Source organism: Mustela putorius, unplaced genomic scaffold, assembly GCF_011764305.1.
Source record: "Mustela putorius furo isolate JIRA1106 unplaced genomic scaffold, ASM1176430v1.1 tig00004039_pilon_pilon_pilon, whole genome shotgun sequence".
Lineage (NCBI taxonomy): Eukaryota > Metazoa > Chordata > Mammalia > Carnivora > Mustelidae > Mustela > Mustela putorius.
In genome coordinates this window covers 1,381,827-1,406,404 of record NW_025422174.1, presented here as the reverse complement: position 1 = coordinate 1,406,404, position 24,578 = coordinate 1,381,827, and the positions used below count along the sequence as shown (strand labels likewise).

The 24,578-nt window shown below is 53.4% G+C and overlaps 1 protein-coding gene and 1 pseudogene across 5 annotated transcripts in view; one reads left to right on the top strand and one right to left on the bottom strand.

The window, feature by feature from the left end:
• The window catches only part of SGF29 (SAGA complex associated factor 29), a 26,905-nt gene extending 2,327 nt beyond the window's left edge, over nt 1–24,578 (top strand). For 3 of the 5 annotated variants that reach the window (XM_004773961.3, XM_004773962.3, XM_004773963.3), the window contains 9 exons: nt 16,458–16,546; nt 18,156–18,231; nt 18,918–18,990; nt 21,900–21,964; nt 22,811–22,940; nt 23,026–23,172; nt 23,397–23,432; nt 23,521–23,683; nt 24,374–24,578. In XM_004773961.3, the coding sequence (XP_004774018.1) occupies nt 16,472–16,546; nt 18,156–18,231; nt 18,918–18,990; nt 21,900–21,964; nt 22,811–22,940; nt 23,026–23,172; nt 23,397–23,432; nt 23,521–23,683; nt 24,374–24,490 (882 nt within the window). In that variant the 5' untranslated portion in view covers nt 16,458–16,471 and the 3' untranslated portion in view covers nt 24,491–24,578. The other 2 variants (XM_013046575.2, XM_045072624.1) reach the window with 2 other exon arrangements.
• Nucleotides 773–2,528, bottom strand: LOC101684511 (annotated as a pseudogene).

Here is a 24,578-nt window from a genome sequence, read left to right as displayed (position 1 = left end):
CTTTGCTGCTAGTTGATTGGACCCTGAAAGAGGAGCAAATTTGAGACCCAGGGGAGACGGGGAAGGATCAGAAAGCATTTCAGGCAGGCATGACAGAAGCAGAAAAGTGTGTGCTTGTTTGGAATGCAGGCACTGGAATTGCTAACTGTGGTTATCGTGTGCTGATGCTGTTTGAGAGGGCCGGGCTGTCTGGGATCTGAAGAAGGGCCTTGGCAGTATTTTGTAGGGGCGCCTGGCTGGCTCAGGGGAGCATGTGGCTCATGATCTTGGGGTCATGAGTTCAAGCCCCATGTTGGGTGTAAAGATTGCTTAAATTTAACTTCAAAAAAACCCATAAAACTTAAAAAAAAAAAAAAGGTGCTCTGTAAACCATAGTGTTTGTTTCATAATCAGCTGGCCCAGCTGTGGGCACCCCATTCTCGGGGGGTCGGTCCATCAGCATCTATCAGCAGCAGCTTTAGTGACCCTTCTGGAGCTGGAAATCGGGACATGTAGTAAGTCCCAGGCCTTTTGAACCCCTAGTTCTAAAATTGTGTACAAAGAGCCTTACAAAGATTTTATTTTATTTTATTTTTTTGGCCAACCAATATACAGCCTTCATTTTTTTAAAAAATATTTTATTTATTTATTTGACACACAGAGAGAGGGAGATCACGAGTAGGCAGAGAGGCAGGCATAGAGAGAGGAGGAAGCAGGCTCCCCACTGAGCAGAGAGCCCGATGCGGGGCTCGATCCCAGGACCCTGGGATCATGACCTGGGCTGAAGGCAGAGGCGTAACCCTCTTCATTTTTAACATGACTTTGTACATCTGGAGTATGAGAGTAATCCTCTTATAAATGGAACTGATTGCTCGGATGAGCAACGACAAAACCAAACTGGTATTTTATGGGAATCCACAGGAGTTTAAGCTTCAGGTCCAGCCAAGAAGTTTGTCACAGTCTCTTTCAGCTCAGCATCTGACTGTTCTGAGATCTTTCCATCCGTCCTTCTGTGCCCAACAGGGCTTGGTGCTGGCTGATGACACAAGCCAGGAAAGCGTGCTCAAATTTTGTGATCCTGCCGGGCTTCAGTTTATCAAGATACCCTCTTCCACCAGCATAAATAACAGCCCCTTGTTCTTTGGTAGCTGTGGGAGAAGACTGTCCTTGCTTTAGCAACTCAGTCGGGTGCGTGCCTTGACTCGAGTTGTTAAGTGGCAACATCAAGGTCAGAACTGAACTGGGCAAAGGCAGCAACCTCACGATACTGAGCCAATTCCAGCTTCGTGGTGCCTGCCACCTGCTTCATGGCCCTGGTTTGGGCAGCAGATCCCACACGGGACACAGACAAGCCAACGATACTGGCAGGGAGGATTCCTCTGTAGAACAGCTAACTCTGTTTCCAAGAAGATCTGTCCGTCAGTGGTGGAAATGACGTCTGTCGGAATATAAGCAGACACCTCGCCAGCTCGTGTTTCTGCGACTGGGAAAGCAGTCAAGGAGCCACCACCAAAGAAAGCATTCGTTTTGGCTGCTTTCTCTAGCAGACGGTGGCGTAGGTGGAACACACGGGATCCGCCTCACGGACAGGGGCTGGTGGAGCAGCAGAGACACCTGACAGTAAGTGACAGCATGTTTGCCGTCATATCTAAAATACTCTCCTGTAGAACCACCAGGATAAGGAGCCAGTTGCTGAAATGGAGCAGTGTCAGGAGAGTAGCTGAAGCCACAATGGTGTACCTCACGGCCTTTGCATCTGGAGGTCTCATCGCCAGCTGAGCACCAGTGGGTCCCCTCTGACCAACAGCAGTGTAGATGCTGTGTAGCTTCTGCATTTCATCGGTTCCACTGTTGGAACATTTCTGGTTAATGATTGCATCCAAAGCAGTTGGTGTTTTGCCAGTCTGTCGGTCCCCTGTAACCTGCTCACACTGACCACAACCAGTTGGCAACAAGCTCTCTGCAGCCTTCATGCCAGTCTACGTTGGTTTGCACACAGAGATTCAAAGAATGATCCCAGGGCCTTTCAGGCCAACTCCCCCATGGGTCTGGGAACCAACTGGACCCTTTTCCATCAGTGGCATTACCAAGGGCATCTACAGCACCGCCCAGTAACTCCTCATCAACCGGAACGTCCCCGGTGGTCCCTGTTCTCTTCATGATACTGCCTTCCTCAGTTAGCTGATTGTTTCCAAACACGACAGTACCACCATCGTCAGAGACGAGTTCAGAGACATACCCTGTAAACCTGAAGAAAACTCTACCATTCCCTGTGCCTGAACATTTCTCAGCGCATGTACACGGGCACTGCCATCATCAGTGCTCAGGACATGGCCGGCCTCTTCAAGGTCAACAGAGGTATCAGTTCCAAGAATACGCTCTTCAAGGAGAGAGGACACTTCAGCAGGGCCAGTCTTCCGAAGACGGGTGTTAGAGGCATGGAGGTTCCTTGCAGCAGTGAAGGGTGATCCCAAAGCATTTTTGGGGAACAGCCCGGCCCGCCGAGGGAGGGCACAGGCCATGGCTGTGGCGACATGCACAGACAGCATCTTCTCAGCTTCTCCGGGCGGGTGGCGAGTTGGGGAGGGGGTCACTCTGCAGCCACAGCCTCCGGACTGACTGCCTTACAGAGACTTTCAATGAATCTCCTATGGAATTGTGCTGTATCGTCTGCACTGAAACAAAATACCCAATTTACATCGCTCCAGGATTTGTGGTCTCTGTATCCATGTAGTAGAAGCCAGTGTGTTGAACATCGAACCAATGGGGTTTGGATGTTGATCTTAAGGCTGTTTGAGCCTTAAGACTTAGGTGGTAGAGTCAGATCTGGATTTGAGTCCCACCTCTACCACTTACGACTTGTGTGACCTTCGTAAAGCCCTTGATTTCCCCAAGACTCTGGTTTCCACAGTGCTAAATGAAGAGTACAGCACTCGCTCTGCGGGACCATTAGGAGAGTTGGGGGGGTCATCTACGTAGAAGTGCTTAGCGCATAGTAGGTATTCAGTATGGAGTAACTGTCCTGATCACCTTTATTTTTCTACCTCTTTTTATCGGGCACCACCATGAATCACCATTGAAGGTTAAATGACAGTTTACGGTAGATGAAATGGTTCAACTTCTGTCACCTGTTTTGCTTTTGAATAAGCTGAGCTTGTTACAAGGCCTGGACTTGGGAGGGAGAGCACAGATTTTAGTTTGCAGTTTTGCAATTACCTGTATTTTCCAAGTTACCCCGCGTAATTTAACCAATCTGAACTTGTTTCCCCAGCTATAAAGAGGGTGTGCTTACGGGATTACTATAAGGTCTCAGTGAGAATCCCTTGTGTAGGCTCTGGTCTGGAAGCGTGGTAGGTATTAGGGGAAAGAAAAGAGCATCTCCTTAACTTTTTTCAAACCCGTTGAAGAGTGGAGGTTGTTGTGATGGTGGCCAGATTGAGAGTATGGGATCTTAGCGTAGGGTCTTAGAGGCCTGCCTTCCCTTTGGTTCAGAACAAAGCGCTTACCGTCTTAAGCTCTGTAGGATTAATGTTAGAGGGGTTTAAGTATAGCCTGTTTGGATTTGTTTGAATGAGGCCTTGGCTTCTAGAGAAGAGCTAGAGAGCAGGTCCGGACTGGACAGGTAGCACTTAATACGTCCTTTGTCCCTAGGATTACCTATCAGACTTCCCACTTGCAGTTAACGAAAAGTGAGCCCAAGCCAGTCCAAGCAGAAGAGGAGTGTCTGTGAGACTCTAACTGAAAAGTCCTGGGTCTAGCAACTTCAGGCACGGTTATATCCAGAAACCAAACTGACATCCCCAGGATTTTTTATGTATTTCAGCGCTATTTCTCTTCACGTTGGTTTCTCTCTTAGGCAGGCAAAAGCCTCCATCATTTCCAGGCTTCCGTGCTACTTTCTTAGCAACCAACTGAAAGAGTGTATCGGACCAGACTTGGGTCACATACGTCTTCTGAGCCAGTCATGTTGCTCAGGAGAATGGAATACTCCCACCTTTGGAGCCAAGGGGAGGGACAGTTTCCCAAAGAGAAATTGGTGTCCTATTACCAAAACAGAGCAAAGGTGATGGGAGAATGCTCAGAGGTCGCTCGCTTCCTGTAGTGGTGGAGTAGCTCGTATTACGCCAAGCCTTCTGCAGATAATGATGATAAACTGCGCACCCACACGTACAAAAACAAATGACAACCCCCTAACTGGTTCAGTGCAGCGGGGGGGGGGGGTACCCAGAGACAAGGTGGCCCCGGTGCGTCTCTTGTTTGTTGTTTCTCATGCCTTTTCACTAATAAAGACTCACCTTGGAAACGAGATAGCCATGCAGAAGGAATTCCAGATTTTTTAAAAGATTTTATTTATTTATTGGACAGAGAGACACAATGAAAGAGGGAACAGAAGCAGGGTTAGTGCGAGAGGGAGAAGCAGGCTTCCCACTGAGCAGGGAGCCCAATGCGGGGCTCGATCCCAGGAGCCTGGGATTGTGACCTGAGCCGAAGGCAGATGCTTAAGGACTGAGCCGCCCAGGCGCCCCCCAGATTCTTGATATGAAAGTCATTTTACCTAATTGCCCCATCAGCTGATGAATGCAAAAACAAAATGAGGTCTGTCCGTACACGGAGTATTAGCCGTAAAAGGAGCGAAATACACACGGACAGTACGGACGAGCCTTGAAGATACTGTGCTCAGTGAAGGAAGCCAAGTCTCTGCAGGCCACGTGCTGTGTGATTCTACTTCTAAGGAAGTGTCCAGAAAGGACAGTTCTGTGAACAGTGGCCCATGGCTGAGGGAGGAGGGACTGGGGGTGGGGGCGGTGACTGCCATTGGCTACAGATGTGGGGAGGTCTTGAAGATACCCTAAAATCAGGTGGCGGTGATGGTTGCACAACCTTGTGACTCTACTACAAAGCCACGGACTTGAACATGAAGGAAGCCAAGTAAGGGCGTGGGAAGGCAGCCCCTTCAACCTCACTGGTCTCCGGAGAGGTCTAGATTGAAACCACAGTGAGAATCGCTTCCTGCTGGCCAGAGCGGCTGAGAGTGGCTTCAGAGGAGATGAAGATGGCCGCACCGTGCGCGGCACCGATGGCGAGCAACCGGGACTTCGGTCGCTGTGGCGGGGGTGGGATCTGCTACCCCTTCGGGGGGAAGAGTCTGGTTGGGTACTTCCTCGGAAAAGCACACACCCAGCTCAGGCCCAAGGGCTTAAGAAAAACGAGCGTCATGTCTAAAAACCACTTCTGTATGGCTGCTCCTGGTAGTTTTATTCATGGTGGCCCCAGGCCGGGAAGAGCCCAGGTGCCCTCAGCACAGAGCGGGCCGAACAGGTTTGTTCAGATGTGCGAGGGAGAACACCGTGTTGCTCCGCCATAGAAAAGGACCCACTCCTGACACACACCGCACAGTCGGAGTCCATACGCTAAAGAATGTGGATGGCATGATTACATTTCCTCATTTTTTAAAAGATTTTAATTAATTTATGTAGAGAGAAGGCATGTGCGAGCAGGGGAGGGGCCGAGGGAGAGAGGGAATCCCGAGCCGGCCCTGTGCCACCCTTTGCACTGGCAGAGCCCCGCTCAGGGCTCAGTCTCACGACCCTGAGATCACGACTTGAGCAGGAATCAGGAGTCCGTTGTTCCACCAACTGAGCCACTCAAGGGCCCCGTGATTACATTTCTATGAAGTCCCAGAATGGGGGGAAATCATCTGTAGTGAGCAGTGTCAGAATGGTGGTTCCCTCTGTGGGCAGAACTAGACGCGCGGCTCCTCGGTCAGTGCTGAGAATTGAGGGCCAGCAGCCCCCAAGTTCCCGGTGCTGGGCTTTGCCTCAGAGTTTGTAAGAAAGCCTGAACCCTGCCAGAGTTTGCCCAGCCTCTGGAGGCTGGGAACCCTGGTGGGGTCAGCCGGGGCCGGAAGCCACTTCTCCCAGCTCGGAGCTCCGGCCTTTCCATCCGGCGTGGTCCCGTGCCCGCTGCTGTGTCCCATGGGCTTGGCATTGGCTGTGTTTTCTGGGGGAAATCCAAGCGCAGGACGGATCTGGAGATAGTTTGTTGTAAAACCGGAAAGTGAGGTGGTTCTCCCAGGCAAGGCCCTGCCCTCAACGGGCCGGCTCTGGGTGCTGCGGGCTCTGGGCCCTTCCGCGCTGCTGCCCTCGGCTCGGGAGTGATGCGTCTGTGTTGTCTTCTCCCTGGGCGTTGGGCTGTGCAGCCTAACTTAGCACTTAGCACAGTCGCCGCTTTTTCCTGGCAGTTCCCTGACCCCCCCCCCGTTCCCAGACAAGGAGGGGGTACAGCTCGCGGGCACTGAGCGGGTCCGTGGTGGCCGGCGCCGCCGGGGCCGCCTGGTGTGGTTGCTCGTCCGGCGGCCGCTCTGGTTCTTCCTGAGCCCGGGAAGGCTCAGCAGCTCCGTGAGTCTGGGGCCTCGTGACAGCTTCGCAGCTGTTCTGCCCCCGGTCCCCTTCTCGGAACGCTCAAGTGCGCTCAGCAGGCCGTGGGCCGTGGGCCGTGGGCCGTCGGCCGGTGGTGCATTTCGTCCGTCCTCGGGCCCCGTGGACCTCCGAGCGCCCGGCGTGCCGTCCGCCGCCTGCGTCTGCCCGGGCGGGTCTGACCGGCGGCTGCGAGCCCGCCACGCTCCAGGCTTCGTTAGGGTCCCCAGACTCGAAGATGGCCACGACTCTGTTGTTGTGCTTCCGCGCTGGGAGTGTGAGGGACGCGCTCGCACGCAAGCGGAAAGCCGTTGGACGAGCGGAGCGTGCGGGTGGCCGTTCTGTCGCGTGTGCAGAGAGGGCCACGCGGAATGAAAATCATTCAGGTCGCTGGGACTTGCTTTAATGATTCTTTAATATTGTTACACCAATTTTTTCCCTTGCCAGATTAGGAAAAAGAGGGAAGAGAGGTGTGGCCAGAGTGCTCTGGGGAGCCGCGGGTTCCTGACTCCGGAGCGGCCTAGGAGGGCCTCCAGGAAGAGGGGGCCACTGAGCAGGAAGAACCTGCTGGCGTTTATCTGTTAGGTTGGGGGCGGCACCAGGTAGTGGAACGGCTTCTCGGCCCACTTGCTGAGTTGGCGACCGGGTCGGTCCGGGGAAAGCAGGGGTTTTTTGTCAAATCGTGAGGTGAGATTTTCGGGGGCAGGCGCCCCTCCAGATTGCTGTCCCCCACGTCCACACTTCTCAGTGTTTCCCGCCGCATAGCAATGAGGGGAGATGAAAGCCTTTCAAAAACCATCGGTAACCGTTCATACGTGAGGGGACCCCGATAACTGGTGTAGGGGCCGAGTGTGCGAGGCTGAGGGTCTCCAGAAACGGGGCCGCCTCCCCCCTGCGGCCTGCTTTGGTGTCTGCTCTACTCCCTCCGCTCCAGACCATGTGGGTCCACTTTTCCAGCCAGTGCGCTGCAGGCGTCTGCCTCCAGCTCTCAGGTCTGGGTGTCTGTCTGTGCATCTTCCATCTGCAGAAGGTTCGAGGAGATAACGCGCTTTTTTTCTCCTCCTGTGTATCCATGGGGTACCTCTAGAGAAATACCCAAGAAACACTGCTGGTGGTTTCCAGGGCTGGGAGATTTCATTGTACTTCTGGTATCACTTGGATTTTTTTATTTTGTGCATATGTTTTGTATATATGTATACATTAAAAAAATTTTTTAAAGAGAAACGGGCTTTGTGACCAAGCATGATGAGGTGCAGAAACGGGCTGATACTGTGATAATGTGATAATGTGAAGAGAGCCCAGCTGAGAGAGGGACAGGTGTGGTGGGAGGGAGGGGCTGGCTTTGAGAGAAATTTTTGAGGCAAAATCCCTAGAATTTGAAGCGAGCAGATCAGGGAGGTGGGGTTGTAGATGGTCGAGGAGGAGGAATGGATAACTCTGGGATTTGCAGCTGGGAAGCTAGCTGGACAGCGAGAGATGCCGTCAGCCCCCGTCTAGAAGACAGGGCAGAGCAGGAAGTAGGTGGTGTCTTGAGGGGCATCTGGGTTGAGCCTCAGGTGGCAGCTGGAAATGTGAGCTGGGAACCTTGGAGAGAGGTCAGGGCTGATGATCTCCATTTGGAGGTTTCGGAATATGGGGCCTTACAGCTGATAAGATGCCCAGGGAGTGGGTTAGAGACAGAGAAGGGCTTCCTGGGGTGATGGTCCTTTGGGGTGGAGGAGGGAGCAGCAGAAAGACTGTGCAGGGTGGTCGGAGAAGCGGGGGGACCGGAGGCCTGGAAATCCAGAGAGCAGAGCTTTGAGAAGCAGCGTGTGGTCAGGTACGGAGTGCAGTGGAAAGGTCCAGGAGGCGGCAAGCGATCACGGAGGACTGAGGTAGAGCCGCGGCGCGGTGGGTTGAGGTGTGAGCAGCAGTAGAAGTGCACATGGTGGCTACCACATGCCAGCCCCGAGCTAGCGAGAAGGGGGAGTGCGCGCCACCCTCAGAGACAGACCAGCGGGGGAGGAGACAGAAACACACGAAGAGAATTTTAATAGGATTTGGTTGGCGCTGTGAGAGGTGCACAGGATGTTACCTAGAGAAAGGGGCCTTAACTCGGTCTAGGAGCCTGGGGGTGGGGCTGGAGGCATGGGGGCTCCGACCGTGGCTAGTGGAAGGAGAGGACTTGGTAGGTAAGCTGCGTCTTAGAGACTGAGCAGTGAAATCCTGCAGATTTAGGGGTGTCCTTGCAGGAAGGGTATCGCAGATAGAGGGAACAGCATGGGGCTAAGAAATTACACGGTGAGCTGGGAGTGGCTGGACTAGGAAGTGTGAGGCGGACAGTGGCGAGATGAGGACAGTGGGGGCAGGTGGCCCGGGGGGTGCGGACAGGGGGGACGGGACGGAAGCCTCTTCCTCGAGGCAGTGCGGTGTGTGAAGGAAGGTCTTGGTTTCTCTCCAGGCAGGGGTTGAAAGCTTTGCGAGGGGGACATGACCACACTTGTCTTCTAGATGGGAGGTTTTAGGACCTCGCAGAGGGTGGATCTGACGGAGAATGCAGAAGGGGGTGGGGGGCCCGTGGTGGTGCGGTGGGAAACGGGGGTGAAGGCCAGGGAGGGGATGCGTTTGTGGGGCAGTCAGTCAGCAGGAGTGGTGACTGGTGAGACACAGGGAGACAGGCTTTGAAACTCGATGTTTCCAGCACAGGCGGCTGAATGGGTTAAAGACGCATCAACAGGGAAGGAGTGTGGGCTGGGCGGGGGTGGGGGGGTGGGGAGAAGTCTGGTTTGGGACATCCTGTTTTGTTTTGTTTTTTAAATTCTATTGAGCTGAAAGTTCAAGTACCGTATAATTCACCCATTCAAAGCACACGATTCATTGTTAGGTTTTTAAAGTACATTCGCAGACTTGTACAACCATCCATTATTTAATTCAAGAGTATATTCTGGACACATTGATTTAAAGTCTTTTTTAAACTGTAGACTATTTCTAGCCTACAGAAGGAGGTTCGCGTAAGGAGTGTCTCTGTCAAACGGGGATTTGAGGTCTTCTCCAGTAGAGCAGTATAGCTGGCATGAAAAGAAGATTCTGAATCTTGGGGGAGTCCTAGGGGCTGGTGGTGGATCTGGGAGTTGGTACCTCCTCACAGGAGCCAGGGAAAAGCTTGTATTTCACGACAAAGTTTGGAATCATTGATGCGGAAAATTCAAAATGGACCTCATGGCAGGGGTGGGGTAGGGGGTCAGGGCAGGAGAGAGATCTTGTGTGAAGTATAAACCATTACAAAGTTCCTGCCAGGTCCTTAATGACCTGTCCGTGGTGCTTGTTGATGTCAGGGGATTGTTGTTAAAAGCGGAGGCATGTGCTTGTGCCCAAGGAGCTTCCAGTCTGGCCAGTTTTTAAAGGAAGAGTCCAATAAGAGACAAGTTCGGTTTTGGGGGGACAGTTCAGCAGAGTAGAAACCTGGGACTTCAGCTAGCTGGACCCAGACCCAGGTCTGAGGGCAGTAGCCAACACACTGAGAAGGTTCGAAATGTCCGACAGAATCACTGGCAAGGATAACCAGTGGCAGCGTGACTGCACTGTGGGCGCGCCTGCTGCCGGTGTCAGTGACGCTGTGAAGTACAGTCCCCCGCCCGACCCGGGCCCAGCTGGGGGGCTTGCCTTGGTTTTACTCTGCAGGGCTGTGGGCAGGTAGAAGGCAAGGGGCTCCGTCTAGGTTCCTGCTTCAGTTAGCGGGAGAGGGCACAGCCCTCTGCGCGCTAAGCCGTCGCCTCTGGGATCTTGCTGCTGAGCTCCGGGGTGGTCGGTCTTCCCGTTTTCTCACTCCGCACATCAGCTCCTAGACTTCAGCAATGACCTTCCTGCTGATTATTTCTCAAGTTTGTACACTTCTCATCTCTAAACTCAAGATCCATTATTTCATGCGGTTCTAGCTAATGCAACCAGACTCTTTTTTTAAGGGACATGTTCTTCTGTAGACTGAAATATCTTGCTGTGGTGGTGCAAATAGTGTCGCGTGTGTGACAAAACGGGTCTGCATCCCAAGCAGAGAAAAACAGATAAGTTGGACAGTTTAAAAATCTAAAAATATGTTTCAGAGGACAAAATTCAATTATAAAAAGACGAATAACTCCATAAAAATGGGCAAAGGACAGTTCTACAAAGAAAACATGTAAAAACACGTTCCCCATCATTAGCCGAGAGTTAACATCTCATGGCCTGAACTAGGGCAGCTGGCGAGAGAAAGACAGTCACACGCATTGGTGCAGACACAGAGCTGCCGGACCCTCGTGTGTCGCTGATGGGAATGTAAGATGGTGCAGCTGCCCCAGAAACAGTCTGCCAGCTCCTTGTAGGGTTAAAGAGTGACCACAGGACCCAGCAATTCCACTCCTAGGTATGGACCCAGAAAACGAAAACATGTCCATGGAAAAACTTGTCCAGGTTGCCTGGGTGGCTCAGTGGGTTAAGCCGCTGCCTTCGGCTCAGGTCATGATCTCAGGGTCCTGGGATCGAGTCCCGCATCGGGCTCTCTGCTCAGCAGGGAGCCTGCTTCTCTCTCTCTCTCTCTCTCTGCCTGCCTCTCCATCTACTTGTGATTTCTCTCTGTCAAATTAAAAAAAAAAAAAAAAAAAAAAAAAAAAAAACTTGTCAACAAGTGTCCATAATAGCATCCTTCTTCTTCTTCTTCTTCTTCTTTTTAAAGTATTTTATGTTAAAATAATCTTTAGATCCAATGTGGGGCTCGAACCTATAACCCTGAGATCAGGAGTCAGCCAGGCACTCCCTCATAACAGCCTGATTTTCAGTAGCCAAAAAGTGAACACAACCCAAAGAGCCATTGGTTGACAGATTAATATATAAAATGTGGCATATGCAAACAAAAGAATATTATTCCAGAATGGGCCAATCTATAGAAACAGAAAGTGAATTAGTGTTTGCCTAAGACTAAGGGATACGGGTGGGGAGGGGCATCTGTCTAAAATTAACAGACTTGGGGCGCCTGGGTGGCTCAGTGGGTTAAGTCGCTGCCTTCAGCTCAGGTCATGATCTCAGGGTACTGGGATCAAGTCCCGCATCGGGCTCTCTGCTCAGCAGGGAGCCTGCTTCCCTCTCTCTCTCTCTCTCTGCCTCTCCATCTACTTGTGATTTCTCTCTGTCAAATAAATAAATAAAATCTTTTAAAAAATAAATAAATAAATAAATAAAATTAACAGACTTTAGACTTGGGTTCTGAGTATTTGATCTACTGTGTAGTCTGTTGTGTGTGGCTTTTACTTAGCATAAGGTCAGGGTTCATCTGTGTCCTAGCACAGATCAGTACTTCATTCCTTTCATTGCTGAGTAATACATTCCTTTGTGTGAATAAAACCAGTCCTTATCCATCTGTGTTTCTCCACACCCTCCTGGATACTTGTTATTATGTCTCTTTTTGGTTTTAGCCATCCTGGTGAGAGTGAAATGATACCTCCTGGTGGTTTTGATTTGTATTTCCTTGATGGCTAATGATATTAAGTATCTCTTCATGGGCTTCTTGTCCATTTGTATATATCTTCTTTGGAGAACTGTTTGTTCACATAATTTTTGTATATGGCCTGAGGTTGGGGCCCAAATTCATTCTTTTACATACGGGTATCTAGTTGTCCTGGCACCATTTGTCAAAAAGACGATTCTTTACCCACTAAGTTTACGTTAGCCCCTTGGTGGGAAATTAATTGGCTATGAGTGTGAGGGTTTGTTTCTGGTCTCTCGATTTTGTTTCACGGATCTTTAGGTCTGTCCTTCTGGATTATCTTACTGTCTTGAGTGCTATAGCTTTGTGTAGTGTGTTTTGTGGTTGGGAAAACTTCATTTTCCAGATTGTTTTGTCTCTTCTGGATGCCTTGAATTATCATATGAATTTTAGGATGAGCGTGTTAATTTCTGCAAAGAAGCCAGCTGGGATTGCATTGAAAACGATGAGGGATAGAGGTGCCTGGGTGTCTCAGTCAGTTGGGCATCTGCGTTCTGCTCTGTTGTGGTGTCTGGTTGGGGTGTCCGGGTGGTGGGATCGAGCCCAGAGCCCCGCATCAGACTCCCTGCTCAGTGGGGAGTCTGCTTCTCCCTTGGCCTCTGTCCCTCCCCCTGCTCCTGCACATGCTCGCTCGCTCTCTCCCTCAAACAAATAAAAGAAAGAAAGAAAATGATGGGGGACAGAAGCAGGAAAATGTTTACCCTTAGGCAGGAAGGCTGACCTAAAGCCTGCGTAGTTTTGATAAGGATCAAATGCCAGCTGGTTGCTGTGTTCTCTAATGGCCTCTTGACTGCCCATGTATCTCACCAATAATTAATATCGAACTGAATGATAAATACCAGAGGAAACTTGCAAAAGTAGTTTCAGAAATTCAAAGAAACCTTTGTAATCTGACACTCCCTGCAGGCCTCCTTCCCTTTGACTGCTGAGTCCATAACCACCGGCCTCACGCAGCCCAAGTGCCCCTCTTGCTGCCCAGGGGTCCTGTCCCCGTGCTACTTAAATAAACTCACTAAGTTGCACTGTCAACGGTTCTTTCTTGACTGTTGCATTCAACACCCCTGTGTAAGCTTTGGTGGCCTCTACAGGGACAGCACCAAAAGGAATTGGGGAGATTCGGTACGGCTGGGTGTGTTCTTCATCCCCAGGCTCTGTTACCTGTTCTTTTTCAGAGATGTCCTCAATAGTATGACCCTTTGGAATGTGCCTTGTCCAAGTGCTCAGGAGAGAACCTCCTTCCTGTAGCCACAGGGAGGGACGAACGCCTGCCCCCGGCTGGACACCAGAACCTTGGCTGTCACAGCGCTGGGCTCAGGCTCTCCCAGTCTTTCAATACTCGTATTCCTCTCGGGCACAGGATGGCCATACCTGTCATCAGGATGGCTGCCGATCTTGACTCTCAGATGAGGTTCCCTCCTAAATAACCCGGTGTGACCCCTCCATGAACATAAAACCCAACATCCATCTGACCCCGTGCTTCCTGGAAGGGACCAATGGGCGCTGTTACCCAGTTGGGGCCTTTGCCCCACAGGGCGCCACTCAATCTGAGCGCAGGACCCGGAATGCCAAACAGCCCACGGGTAAGGACAAATGAGGGAAACAAAAGTATGGAACCCCTGTCTAGTCCGGGCGATTTCCGCAGAAGCTTTATCCACGATCCTGTCCGATGGGAGCGGGCCCCGCCCCAGAGGGCCTGTTCTGTGTGTGCACCGCCTTCTTTCCGGTCAGCAGGTCGCTGCCGGGATCCTGCCCACGCCTCCCTCTCTTTGCCATGTTACTTGCTGCCTCTTTGTTGGCTTCTTATCCTGTGCGTTGGGTCCGAGTTGTGTCTTGAGAGGCCTGGATGAACGTTGTCCAGTGCCTTGTATGTGGGGACTTCGCCCTCATCCCTTCGGGGTTGGCGGCTCTCGGCGGCCAGTTTTCTGCGGTTAGTCTGCCTCCAGACAGGGACTCTCAGGAGCCTTCCCAAGCAGCTGATAACACTCGTTTTGTTTCGAGGAGGTTCCCTGTATTCTCTGACTGCACACGGGCTGCCTGTTTTCACTTTCTGTGGGTGGAAAGAAAATGCGCATCTGTTCTTCTGTCCAAGCTGATGAGCCTTAGGACCCAGAGTCCGCTTCTGTTTGGGCTTTTCTCCACCTCTGTGCTCCTGCCTCCCCTTCCCTCTCCTGTTTCTGCACCACCCTAGGAGGAGCTTACGTAACCAGCCCCTTAGACCTCTGTGCCTCTGGAGCCCTTGACTCTTGCCTCTTGGGTCCTTGCCGTGGAGGAGCAAAGAGCACCCCAGCTGTTGTGCCGTTCCAATCATAGTGTCTCCCCGATCAGCATGAAGGGGCCCAGGGTTCCCTTGGACTTAGGCCTCCCCCTTCAGCTCCCCCCACCCGTGCCCCAGGCAAAACTGACAGTGGGGAACACATGGACTGACTCTCAGTGGGCACAGGGGCAATGTATTCTGTATTAACGCCCATTAAGTTTTGTTGGTTTAATTAAAACGGTCGTGTCTTGGGAGTTATCAGCGTGAAATGTAACTTTCACTTTACCAAGATTTACTGAAGGTCAGAGAAGCTCGTGTTACCTTGGCTGCAATTTGTCCACAAAAGATGGGTGAAAATGTTGGTAAATTTCACCCATCTCCTAAAGCTCTCATGGGTCCTTGTTTAAGCATGAGGAGGGGGAGTGAGTAGATACAAGGTAGAAGCGTCTGGGTGGCTCAGTCACTTAAGTGTCTGACTGTTGATCTCAGTCCAGATCTTGATCTCACCGTCTTGAGTTCTAGCCTCACATTGGGCTCCATGCTGGACGGCGAGCCTACTCTAAAAAAAAAAAGAAAAAGAAAAAAGGTTTAAAGTTAAACTTTTAAATGGCTTTCAAAATCTTTGGAAACCTGAACCTTCAAAGTTTGCTGATTTAAACAATCAATTGGATTGAATTCATTGGTAATCCAAGTCTTCTCTCTAACAAAACAAAGTACTAAAGCTTTGTTTACTGAACACAGGTTTGTGCTTCCGGCTGCTTGCAGAGAAACGGACAAGGGTTGTTTTCCTTATCATTTCCATTTAACAGAATTTTAACTTAGAAACCTTAGTCTCCAGTGAAAATTAAGTAGTAACCAATTGTGAACTGTCTGCTAAACCAAAAAATTTTTTTGAAGATTTTATTTATTTGTTAGAGAGAGAGCAGGGGGAGCAGAGCTGCAGGCAGAGGGAGAAGCAGGCTCCGCACTGAGCAAGGAGCCTGATGTGGGGCTCGGTCCCAGGATCCTAGGATCATGACTTGTGCCAAAGGCAGACGCTTAACTGACTGAGCCTCGTACACGTCCCTACCCCAGAATTCTTTAGATTGGCAATTTATGAGTATAGTTCATAATTTCTAGAAACATGTTTTCCCCTAGCACAGTCCTTCAGTTTACTGTATTTAGGAAAGTAGGAAATGTGTAAGGAAGGTGTAAGAAATGAGAATATATTTTGTTGAGGGGAAAAAAAAAGTAATTTTGATCCCAAATGGGATTGGTTATTTAGAGAGGAAAGGCTTATGATTAAATCTGAACGAAAAGAAAGTTGTGGAAGGTATGTGAAGGCAAATCTTTGAAAAGGGCTTTGTGTGGTGTTAGAACTAAGATTGAAGTGAGATTTTAGTTATTTGAGGGAGAAGGAGAAACACTCCCCATGGGGCTCAATCCCAGGACCCTGAAATCATGGCCTGAGCCAAAGTCAGACACTTAACTGACTGAGCCATCCAGGCGCTCCAAAATAAATGGATTTTAAAAGCACACTAGTGTTGGGGTGCCTGGGGGGCTCAGCTGTTAAGCGTCTGCCTTCCTCTTGGGTCCTGATGCCAAGATCCTGGGATTGAGCCCCAAATCTGGCTCCCTGCTCAGCGGGAAGCCTGCTTCTGCCTCTCCCACTCCCCCTGCTTGTGTTCCTCTCTCGCTGTGTCTCTGTCAAACAGATAAATAAAATCTTTAAAAAAAAAAAAGTGCACTGGTGTAAGATTGATATTCTGCTTTTCTCTCCATGAAAAAGACTGTTTTCTTAGATTGTTGTTTTACTCATGATAAGAAATTGTAAATAAAGGCTTATTCCTCTTTATGTGCCTGGAGTACCAAAGCTTCTGTGTTTTTGTCTTTATCAGATCTTTGATGACTTAAGAAAGTTAAAAATTCTCACACACAAAAAAGAAAACTTCTCAATATTAAAAGAGCTAAGTTTTGCTAACAACTGTAGAACCATCTATAGATTCTTACTGCCAGCTGAGTTTAGTAAATCCTGAGTTTCAGAGTGATCTGTGATCCTCCTGAGGCATGTACATCAAAGCTTCCCAAGATTCAAATTCTAAGTCCTTTTGACTCATTAGGCTGGTTTATGTGGTATGTTATTTGGGAAGCACTGTGAAAAAAATGATGATAAACCTTGGGTTCTTTTGTTTGAGTAAATGCTGTTATAACTGTTGTAGAAATTATATGAAATCATGTGAAATTCCTGGTCGTCACTTGACCCTCTGAGCTTTAACACACAGCGGCCACTAACAGCGTCTCTTCTGTTCAACACGTGTCCCCCTCCCCCTGCCAGGCACCCCAGACACAATGGCCCTGGTGTCTGCTGATTCCCGCATCGCAGAACTTCTCACGGAGCTCCATCAACTGATCAAACAAACCCAGGTAAGGAGCCGCCAGCCGGGGAGGGCGTTTGCAAACTTTGGATGTGCAGGGACCCAGGTGACCGCCGGACCGGGAGGGGAGGAGAACGTGGGGTGTGACCGCTGCGTCTTCCTTCAGCGGCAGGACGTCCTGATCCTCTCTGTTCCGTAACAGCTGTGATGAGATAGGAGTTAGAGTTCCATACCGTCCAGCTCCCCCACGATTCCAGTGGTTTCTAGTATATTCACAGAGTCGGGCCACCATCCCCATGATCGGTTTCCGAACATTTTCGCCATCTGACAAAAATGCCCTGTACCCACCACGGCCCTCCGCTTCTCCGTCCGCCCCCTGGTCCCAGCCGAGCAAAGACACCCTTAGCAGGCAGGATATGCCAGGAGCGGAGAGGTCCCATTCCAGAAGCTAGTCAGGGGCCTTGTTTGGAACAAGGTCTGAAAAGACAGGCCTGCTGAGTTTATCTGTCACTGCACAGCTGCCTGGCCCCGGCCTTGGCCTTGGCCTTGGCCTTGGCCTTGGCGGCAGAGTGAGCACAAGTCCGCCGGATGGTGGAGGAGCCAGTGTGGGCCAGGGAGAGACCGCGAGAAACAAGCAGTCCGTCCCGTCGGGCCCACATACACGTTTCCATTTTTCATACTAATCTAATTACCCATTTCCCTGCTCCATCCAGTACCGTTCGTGCCCTCTGATACATTTGTGTGAAACTGTTCAGCATAGAAATTAGCTGATGGCACTGAATCCAGTTCTTCCCGGGCCAGTCAGAGGAGGCCGCGGCTCCGGCTCCCAGCACGTTTGCTTGTCAGCACCAGGTGACTTCTTGACAGGAGGCCTCTGAAGCCCGCCCGGGTTGCCGGCGTGTGACCGTGCTCCGCTGCGGTCATGGCGGAGCTCAGTTTCATTACAGAGCAAGCCGGGAAGAGTTACAGAGCTATGTGTTATGCTCTCCCAACAGAATTGGCCTTGCCCTTTTACCAGATATTGTTATGAACAATGTTTTTTCTTCACAGTATTTGCTTGATTCCAGTTGGCCATGATTCAGTTATTTCTGGGTTCTGAGTCAGCGGGGGATAGAGCCAGTCGCCGGTCCCAGCTCACAGGCTCGTCCTGAGACGGCTTCTCATTGTGTGTTCTCCAGGGCCCTGTTCCTACCTGGGGGGCCCCCAGTGGTGCTCCAAGTAACAGTCCCGTCTCTGCCAGCTGTAGATCAGGATGTTCTGTATTGATCTGTTCTTGGGTCAGGGCAGCCACAGCGCATTGATCTAAATTACAAGTGGAGCCCAACACGGGGCTTGAACTCACAATCCTGAGATGAAGACCTGAGCTGAGGTCAAGAGTCAGATGCTTAACTGACTGAGCCGCCCAGGTGCCCCAGCCAGGTTTATAGTTACCCGATTACCCGTCTCATGGGAGCCGTCTACCACACAGTCCTGTGGCCCAGAATGGAGCGGTCCTGGAAATGCCTTCCCAAACGATGTCCTTTGTAGTGGGATGTATCCTGAAAAGTAAGGGCCGGAAGATACTGGCAGACGTGTTTCCGGGGCCTCAGGCCTGGGGTGCCGGGAGACACAGCAGGACAAGGGGCTGTTCGCCTGACCTGTTGCGCTTACCCCTGCAGGAGGAGCGTTCGCGGAGTGAGCATAACTTAGTGAACATCCAGAAGACCCATGAGCGGATGCAGACAGAGAACAAGAGTAAGTCACTGGACTCAGAAGAGAAGGGGAGGGCGGGGGACGGGCTGAGACCGGGAACGTGGCTGTCACTAGTTTCAGACCGGCCTTTTCCAAGGAGCTACATAATCCGAAACGAACTGCTCCTTAGCCCCAGGGACAGTCTGTCTCCTTTCGGTTGAGTGACCGAAGGTGTCTCTGGAAACAGATCACAGACAACCTAGCACTCAGGAACCTTAAAGTCCCCCAGTCTAGGGGCTGGGAAGTCCGTGTTGAGGCTGCATCCAGGGAACCTCTTTGAGTGCACAAGCGCCCCAGTTAGCTGGTATTCTCTAGAGAGAGAACTTCCTCCTGGCACCCCCCGCGCATGCCCCAGAAGTCCTCTTGCTCAGCCTCCTGGGCTGGTGCGCTCCCATTCGGAGCAGCTTTGAGAGCTGTTGTCTGTTCTCCTGTGTGCTGAGAAACACTTTCTGCATGTGTCCCACTATGCAGAAGTCCTCTGTCAGATGCAGTGATGGTATTTGTGCCGTATGAAACCGTGAACTCATTAAACATGGGGCAGCGGCCGCGGGGCACTTCCAAGCCACCACAGCTTACGTCCCGGTCCGTGGCCTCTGCACGCCTCTGGAGGTCCGACCGGCGTGCCCGGAAGCAGCCCCCCAGGACCGCCAGCTGGCCCCCTGCCCACCTCTTCCTCTGTTCGCTTGCAGTCTCTCCCTATTACCGGACAAAGCTACGTGGGCTGTACACGACCGCCAAGGCTGACGCGGAGGCTGAGTGCAAGTGAGTCCCGTCCCCTCCGCTTTGTTGCCCCCGCGCCCGCCGCTGTTCCTGCCACGGAGAAGTAGATTCCTGCTCCCCAAGCTGTCCCTTGGGGTCCCGGCCTTCCCTAGAACTCCTTCCGGGCCTCCCCTGCCCACTAGCCCTGCCGTTCCCTAGATGGCAGCACAGTGGGGGCTGGAGCCCGGCACGGCATTCTAGGTGTCCTGTGACCTGGAGCAGTGGTTCCCCCTGAGACCCAGTTGCTCCGTCGTGACAACGGGGACCATAACCGTCTACAGAATGGTCAACATAACGTGAGATAATGTATATAAAGTCCCTAAGACCAGTGATTTTCAAACCCACTTGACCACAACCCATGGTAGGAAATACATTCTCTGTTGTGGCTTCCTCATCATATTAGGACCTGGTCATCATCACTATAATAACACTAATAAGGACTCCTGTGTGGCCGTGCTGAGTCCGGTACTGTGCCAGGTACGCTCTGTGTGTGTCTCACAATGCTCGGAGCGGCCGCCAGGTGAGCGTTACCCCGTTTTCCAGGTGAGGACACGGACACACCGGGTTCCATGATGTGCTGAAAGTGACACAACTAGTAAGTCGGGGCCCAGTTGTAAACCCGGGCTCCATATTCTTACGACCATGCTAGAATGGTGTCACAATCACCTTTCTGCAGCACACACGTGTACGTTATAGGGACATATGTCACAGAATCGGAACAAGAAGTACGTTTGTGCTATTATCATATCTATAGGCTGGGGGCTTTTGTTTTTTGTTTTTAAGTAATCTATACACCCGACACGGGGCTCAAACTCCTGACCTGAGATCAAGAGTCACAATGTCTTACGGCTGAGCCAGCCAGGCACCCCTGTTTTGTTTTTTTATTTTTTATTTTTTTAAGATTTTATTTATTTGACAGAGAGCAGGAACACCAGTAGAAGTGAGAGAGGCAGAAGCAGACTCCCCACCGAGCAGGAAGCCTGACGCAGGGCTCCATCCCAGGACCCTGGGATCATGACCTGAGCCGAAGGCAGATGCTTAACAACTGAGCCACCCCAGCACCCCTGTTCTTTTTTTTTTTTTTAAGCTGGTTATTACCCCAGAAATTAATCTCACAAGTCCCTAATGAGCCGCGACCTGCTGTTTAAATACTGCCGGTGCATGTGATGTCCGCCCCCTCAGTGTTGCTGGTGCCTCCGGGGTCTTCCTCTCCTCCCATCTGGCCCTTCACAGGCCCTGTCTTGTGCTCTGAGACCCTGCCTCGGACTCATGGTCCCAGATTTTCCTTGCCTGCCATCATCTTTGCTTTGCAAATCTCTGCTCGCGCTCCCCCTGGGCCCGGTGCTGGGCAGTCCTCACACAGAGACCTAGGATAGCGAGGACCCGGCCAATAAGGGCATCGTCTGGAAAGGAGAGACACCCTAAGAAAACGGTGACCGGGACAGCGTAGTTGGTGGGCCACCAGTTGGGCTCACTGTGCCTGGGGGCCCCGGACAGCCTCAGGGAGGGGGAGAGACTTGAAGTAGCAGTCGGTGGGCGACACGGCAGAGGCAGTGGAGGAGTGTGCGCCGGACACGGGCACTGGAGGACTGAGAATCAGTCCTTTGTGGCTGGGGAAGGGCGAGGCAGGACGGGGAGGGCTTCCAGTAACTGGACTTTATCCCGGCGGCCACAGGGAGCCAGCCAAGAGGTGAAGCAGGAGAGAAGCCTCTGGCTGCTGCGTGGGCAGACAGGTGGGACTCAAGGCCAGGCAGGAGACCAGGCAAGACATGGTGACGGAGTTGAGCCTGGCCAGTGGCAGTGGGGACGGAGAAGCAAGGGTGGGCTCGAGGGCAGGTTCTCGAGTGGAATTTGGGGACCAGCTGGGAGAGGGGAGGCTGAGGATTCCAGGCTTCGCAGCTTAGACGGAGGGACCTGACGGGCTCCATATGCCGGGCTGGGGCCGGCCTGGACGGGAGGAGACATCCCGCCTTCTGATTGTGCTGTGCTGCAGGCACGCTGCTCCGGGCTGCCTGGTGAGCTCCACAGGAGCCCGGGGCAACCCCCGCCACCGGCGAGGCGGGGCCTCCCTCCGGCCCAGTGAAGGCCTTCAGAACCTCGGGGGAATTCCTAAAGGTGGACCAGAGGAAGAGCCGTGGGAGAGAGGGAGATGGACCCCAGATGGAGTCCGGGCTGCTTACTCCTACTGAAAGATTCCCTGGAGGAGAGCCCTCAACATCTAGGATAAAGAAACAACCTTCCTCCAGCGGGGACCGTGTTCACTTCCGCGGGATTGCCTGGCCCGGCCACCCCGGAAGCCCGGAAAGGAGCTGCCGAGGGTTTCTGGGCTGCAGCCTAACAGAGACCCGTCCCTCCCTCCTCCAGCCCGCTCCGAGCCCAGAGAGCTCCGCCCGGGCATCTGGAGTCTGGAGCCTGTTCTTTCCCTTGTCCCAGCTGGGGCGGAGCCCAGGCTTCAGCTTCTACCCTCCGACCCCGCACGCTGCTGGGGGCGGCCAGCAGGGCTCCGTCCCGTCCCGCGGTCAGGTGCGGCGCTCTGCGGGGCTCGCTGCTCCTCCCGGGTCTGGTGGGGCTGAGGCTGCCCCTCACACTTCGTCAGTTCGTTTATGCTCTTAAAGTGGAAACACAGGAGCGCCCGGCAGTCGGTATGGGGCGCAGTCGGTAGAGCATGCAACTCTTGATCTTGGGGTTATGGGTTCAAGTCCCCCATTGAGTGTAGAGATTACTTAAAAATAAAGTCATAAATATAATATCCTAAATAAATAAATATCATAAATAAGTAAAGTAAAAATAAATAGAAAAGCGGGTAGGGTTGACAGTTGCCGGCAGGCGGCCGGTCTGAGTCGCGCAGCCCGCGGCGGGCGGGAGAGGTCCGCGCTCCTGCTCCATCCTGTTCTCTCCCTTCTCCCCGCCAGCATCCTCCGGAAAGCTCTAGATAAGATAGCGGAAATCAAGTCTCTGTTGGAAGAAAGGCGGATTGGTGAGTTGGAGGGCGGCGTGGCGCTTCTTGATCAGGCAGAGTGAGGCTTCCTGAGTGGGGGGTTGTGGCTCCCCGCAGGAGTGGGGAGCTGCTGCCTCCGCCCCGTGTCGTTCCGCAGACTTGGGGCGCGCGTCTGGGCAGCCTGGGTCTGGGAGGCAGTGGAGGTTGCGGCTCGTGCTCGAGGCAGGGGCTCCCAGTGTCCCTGTGCAGACCTGGGAGGTCTCCCTGCGCCCCTCATGTCTCTGCCCCTTGTGCCTGGGGCGGTCGTCTCCTTCCTGCTACGGCCCCCCACCCCGGCGGCTGCGGGAGCGCGTCCTTCAGCTCGGAGCTTACACAGGGTGTTGGCCTCCGAATCCCTTCAAACCGGCCTGGCTCTCCCATCTCTTACCCTTTCAGTGACCCCTCCGTGGGCACACGGCTTGCCCGTAGACACGTCCCACCGCCAGCCGGGTTTGTGCGAGGTTGACCGGGGGTGTTGAGCCGTGCTTGAGGTCAGGAGTCTGTCTGCGCCTGACAGTTCTTTTTAGTTTGTTGTCTAACGACAACACGTACTCGTGCTAGAAAAGTACACGTAAGTACACACACGGCTCTGAAGTGTTCGCTAACCGAACAAATGGCCGTGCCAGCACCCCAGAACCCTTTTTCCCTGTAGTTCCGTCCCCCTGAGGGCATCCGCTGCTCTGACCTCTCACGGGTCTGTGAAAGCAGCACACTGGGCCCTGGGCGGTCACTCGGGAGGCGGCCTCCAGGCCAAGCTCTGCTGACCGCGCCGCGCAGCCGTGCAGCCGGGGGTCTGCGGTGGGAGCGCTGGCCCTCGTGCCTCAGGGGTGCGCTTCCTTCCCACAGCGGCCAAGATCGCGGGCCTGTACAACGACTCGGAGCCCCCTCGGAAGACCATGCGCCGGGGGGTGCTGATGACCCTGCTGCAGCAGTCGGCCATGACCCTGCCCCTGTGGATCGGGAAGCCTGGTGACAAGTGAGGGCAGGCCTGGGCCGGCGGAGGGGGGTGGGGAGCTGACCGGAGGGAAGGGCTGGGACTAACGCCTTACCCCAACCCCTAGGCCCCCACCCCTCTGTGGGGCCATTCCAGCCTCTGGGGACTACGTGGCCAAGCCCGGAGACAAGGTGGCCGCCCGGGTAAAGGCCGTGGATGGGGATGAGCAGTGGATCCTGGCGGAGGTGGTCAGTTACAGCCATGCCACCAACAAGTGAGCGGGCATCAGCCCTCGGTCCGCTATCCTGTGACACGTGCGCCGTCTGCAGGCTGGGCCCAGCGCCTCCCCCAGAGTGTCTGGGGGGCGGGGGGCGGGGCTGTGTAGGACTCTGGCTCCCTGGGCTGCTTCCCCTCCCCGTGCCCCGCGCCCCCTCCTCGTCGCTCCCCAGTTTGGACCGTGGGTCTCCCTGCGTCCACTGTTCTGTCTTTGCTCTCCAGATACGAGGTGGATGACATCGACGAGGAAGGCAAAGAGTGAGTGTGCTGGTCGGGGCGGGGTGTGGAGGCGGCTGGGCAGCAGCCCCCCTCCTGGCCGTGGGTTGACCTGAGCCCACCCTTCCAGGAGACACACGCTGAGCCGACGGCGTATCATCCCGCTGCCCCAGTGGAAAGCCAACCCGGAGACGGACCCGGAGGCCTTGTTTCAGAAGGAACAGCTTGTGCTGGCCCTATACCCCCAGACCACCTGCTTCTACCGTGCCCTGATCCACACGCCCCCACAGCGGGTAAGGTAGCCCCCAAGGGAGGGACAGACCATGAGAACAGATGGTCATGGGGTCACCTGCCGCCTCCTGCCTCTCCGGCCCTCGCCTCCCCTCTCGGAGCTGGGAGAGTCCTGGGTGTTGGCCCGTCTCTCCTGCTCACACTCTGCCTGCAGGCACCCTCCAGCCCTGTCCCCTCGGGCAGTGCCAGCCCCCTCCAACCTTCAGAGCCCTAGCCAGCCCCGCTGGAATGGGACCCGTGTTCCCTCTGGTCTCACTTTTGCACTGAGGTGGGCAGCGCCACACCCAGGGCCCGCCCTCCAACCTCGACTGCCGCACCCCTGCCCTTTCTTCGTGTGAGGTTGTGCTCGCCCGTGCTGGTGACCTGTCGCCTGGTGGCAGGTTCAAGGCTGTTCTCCCCTCCTCCACGTGCCCTGCCTGCTGCCTTCTGGGTTTTCCTTGGTCCCTTGAACGCAGGGTCCCCCAAAAGCACCAGATTCTCCGTGTAGTGCCCCCCCACATGTACAGCAAGGGTCCCCCCTCCGAGCTCTTTGTTGCTGAGAAGAGGGCTGTGTTGTAGCAGGACCAGGTCTGCAGTAGAGATGGGGACAGGAGAGGCAGGGACCCCGTGTATCAGCGGTTCCCGTCAGTCTGGGTTGGGGGCCTTGCCTGGGGGGTCTCTGACCAGCCCCTCCTGTCCACCTCCTGCCACAGCCCCAGGATGACTATTCAGTCCTGTTTGAAGACACGTCCTATGCAGACGGTTACTCCCCTCCCCTCAATGTGGCCCAGAGGTACGTGGTGGCTTGTAAGGAGCCCAAGAAGAAGTGAAGCCGGCCGGCAGACTCGCGCTCTCCTGCCGCCCTCGCAGGGGAACGCGGCAGCAGATTTCGTGGCAAATAAATAGTGTTCCCCTTTG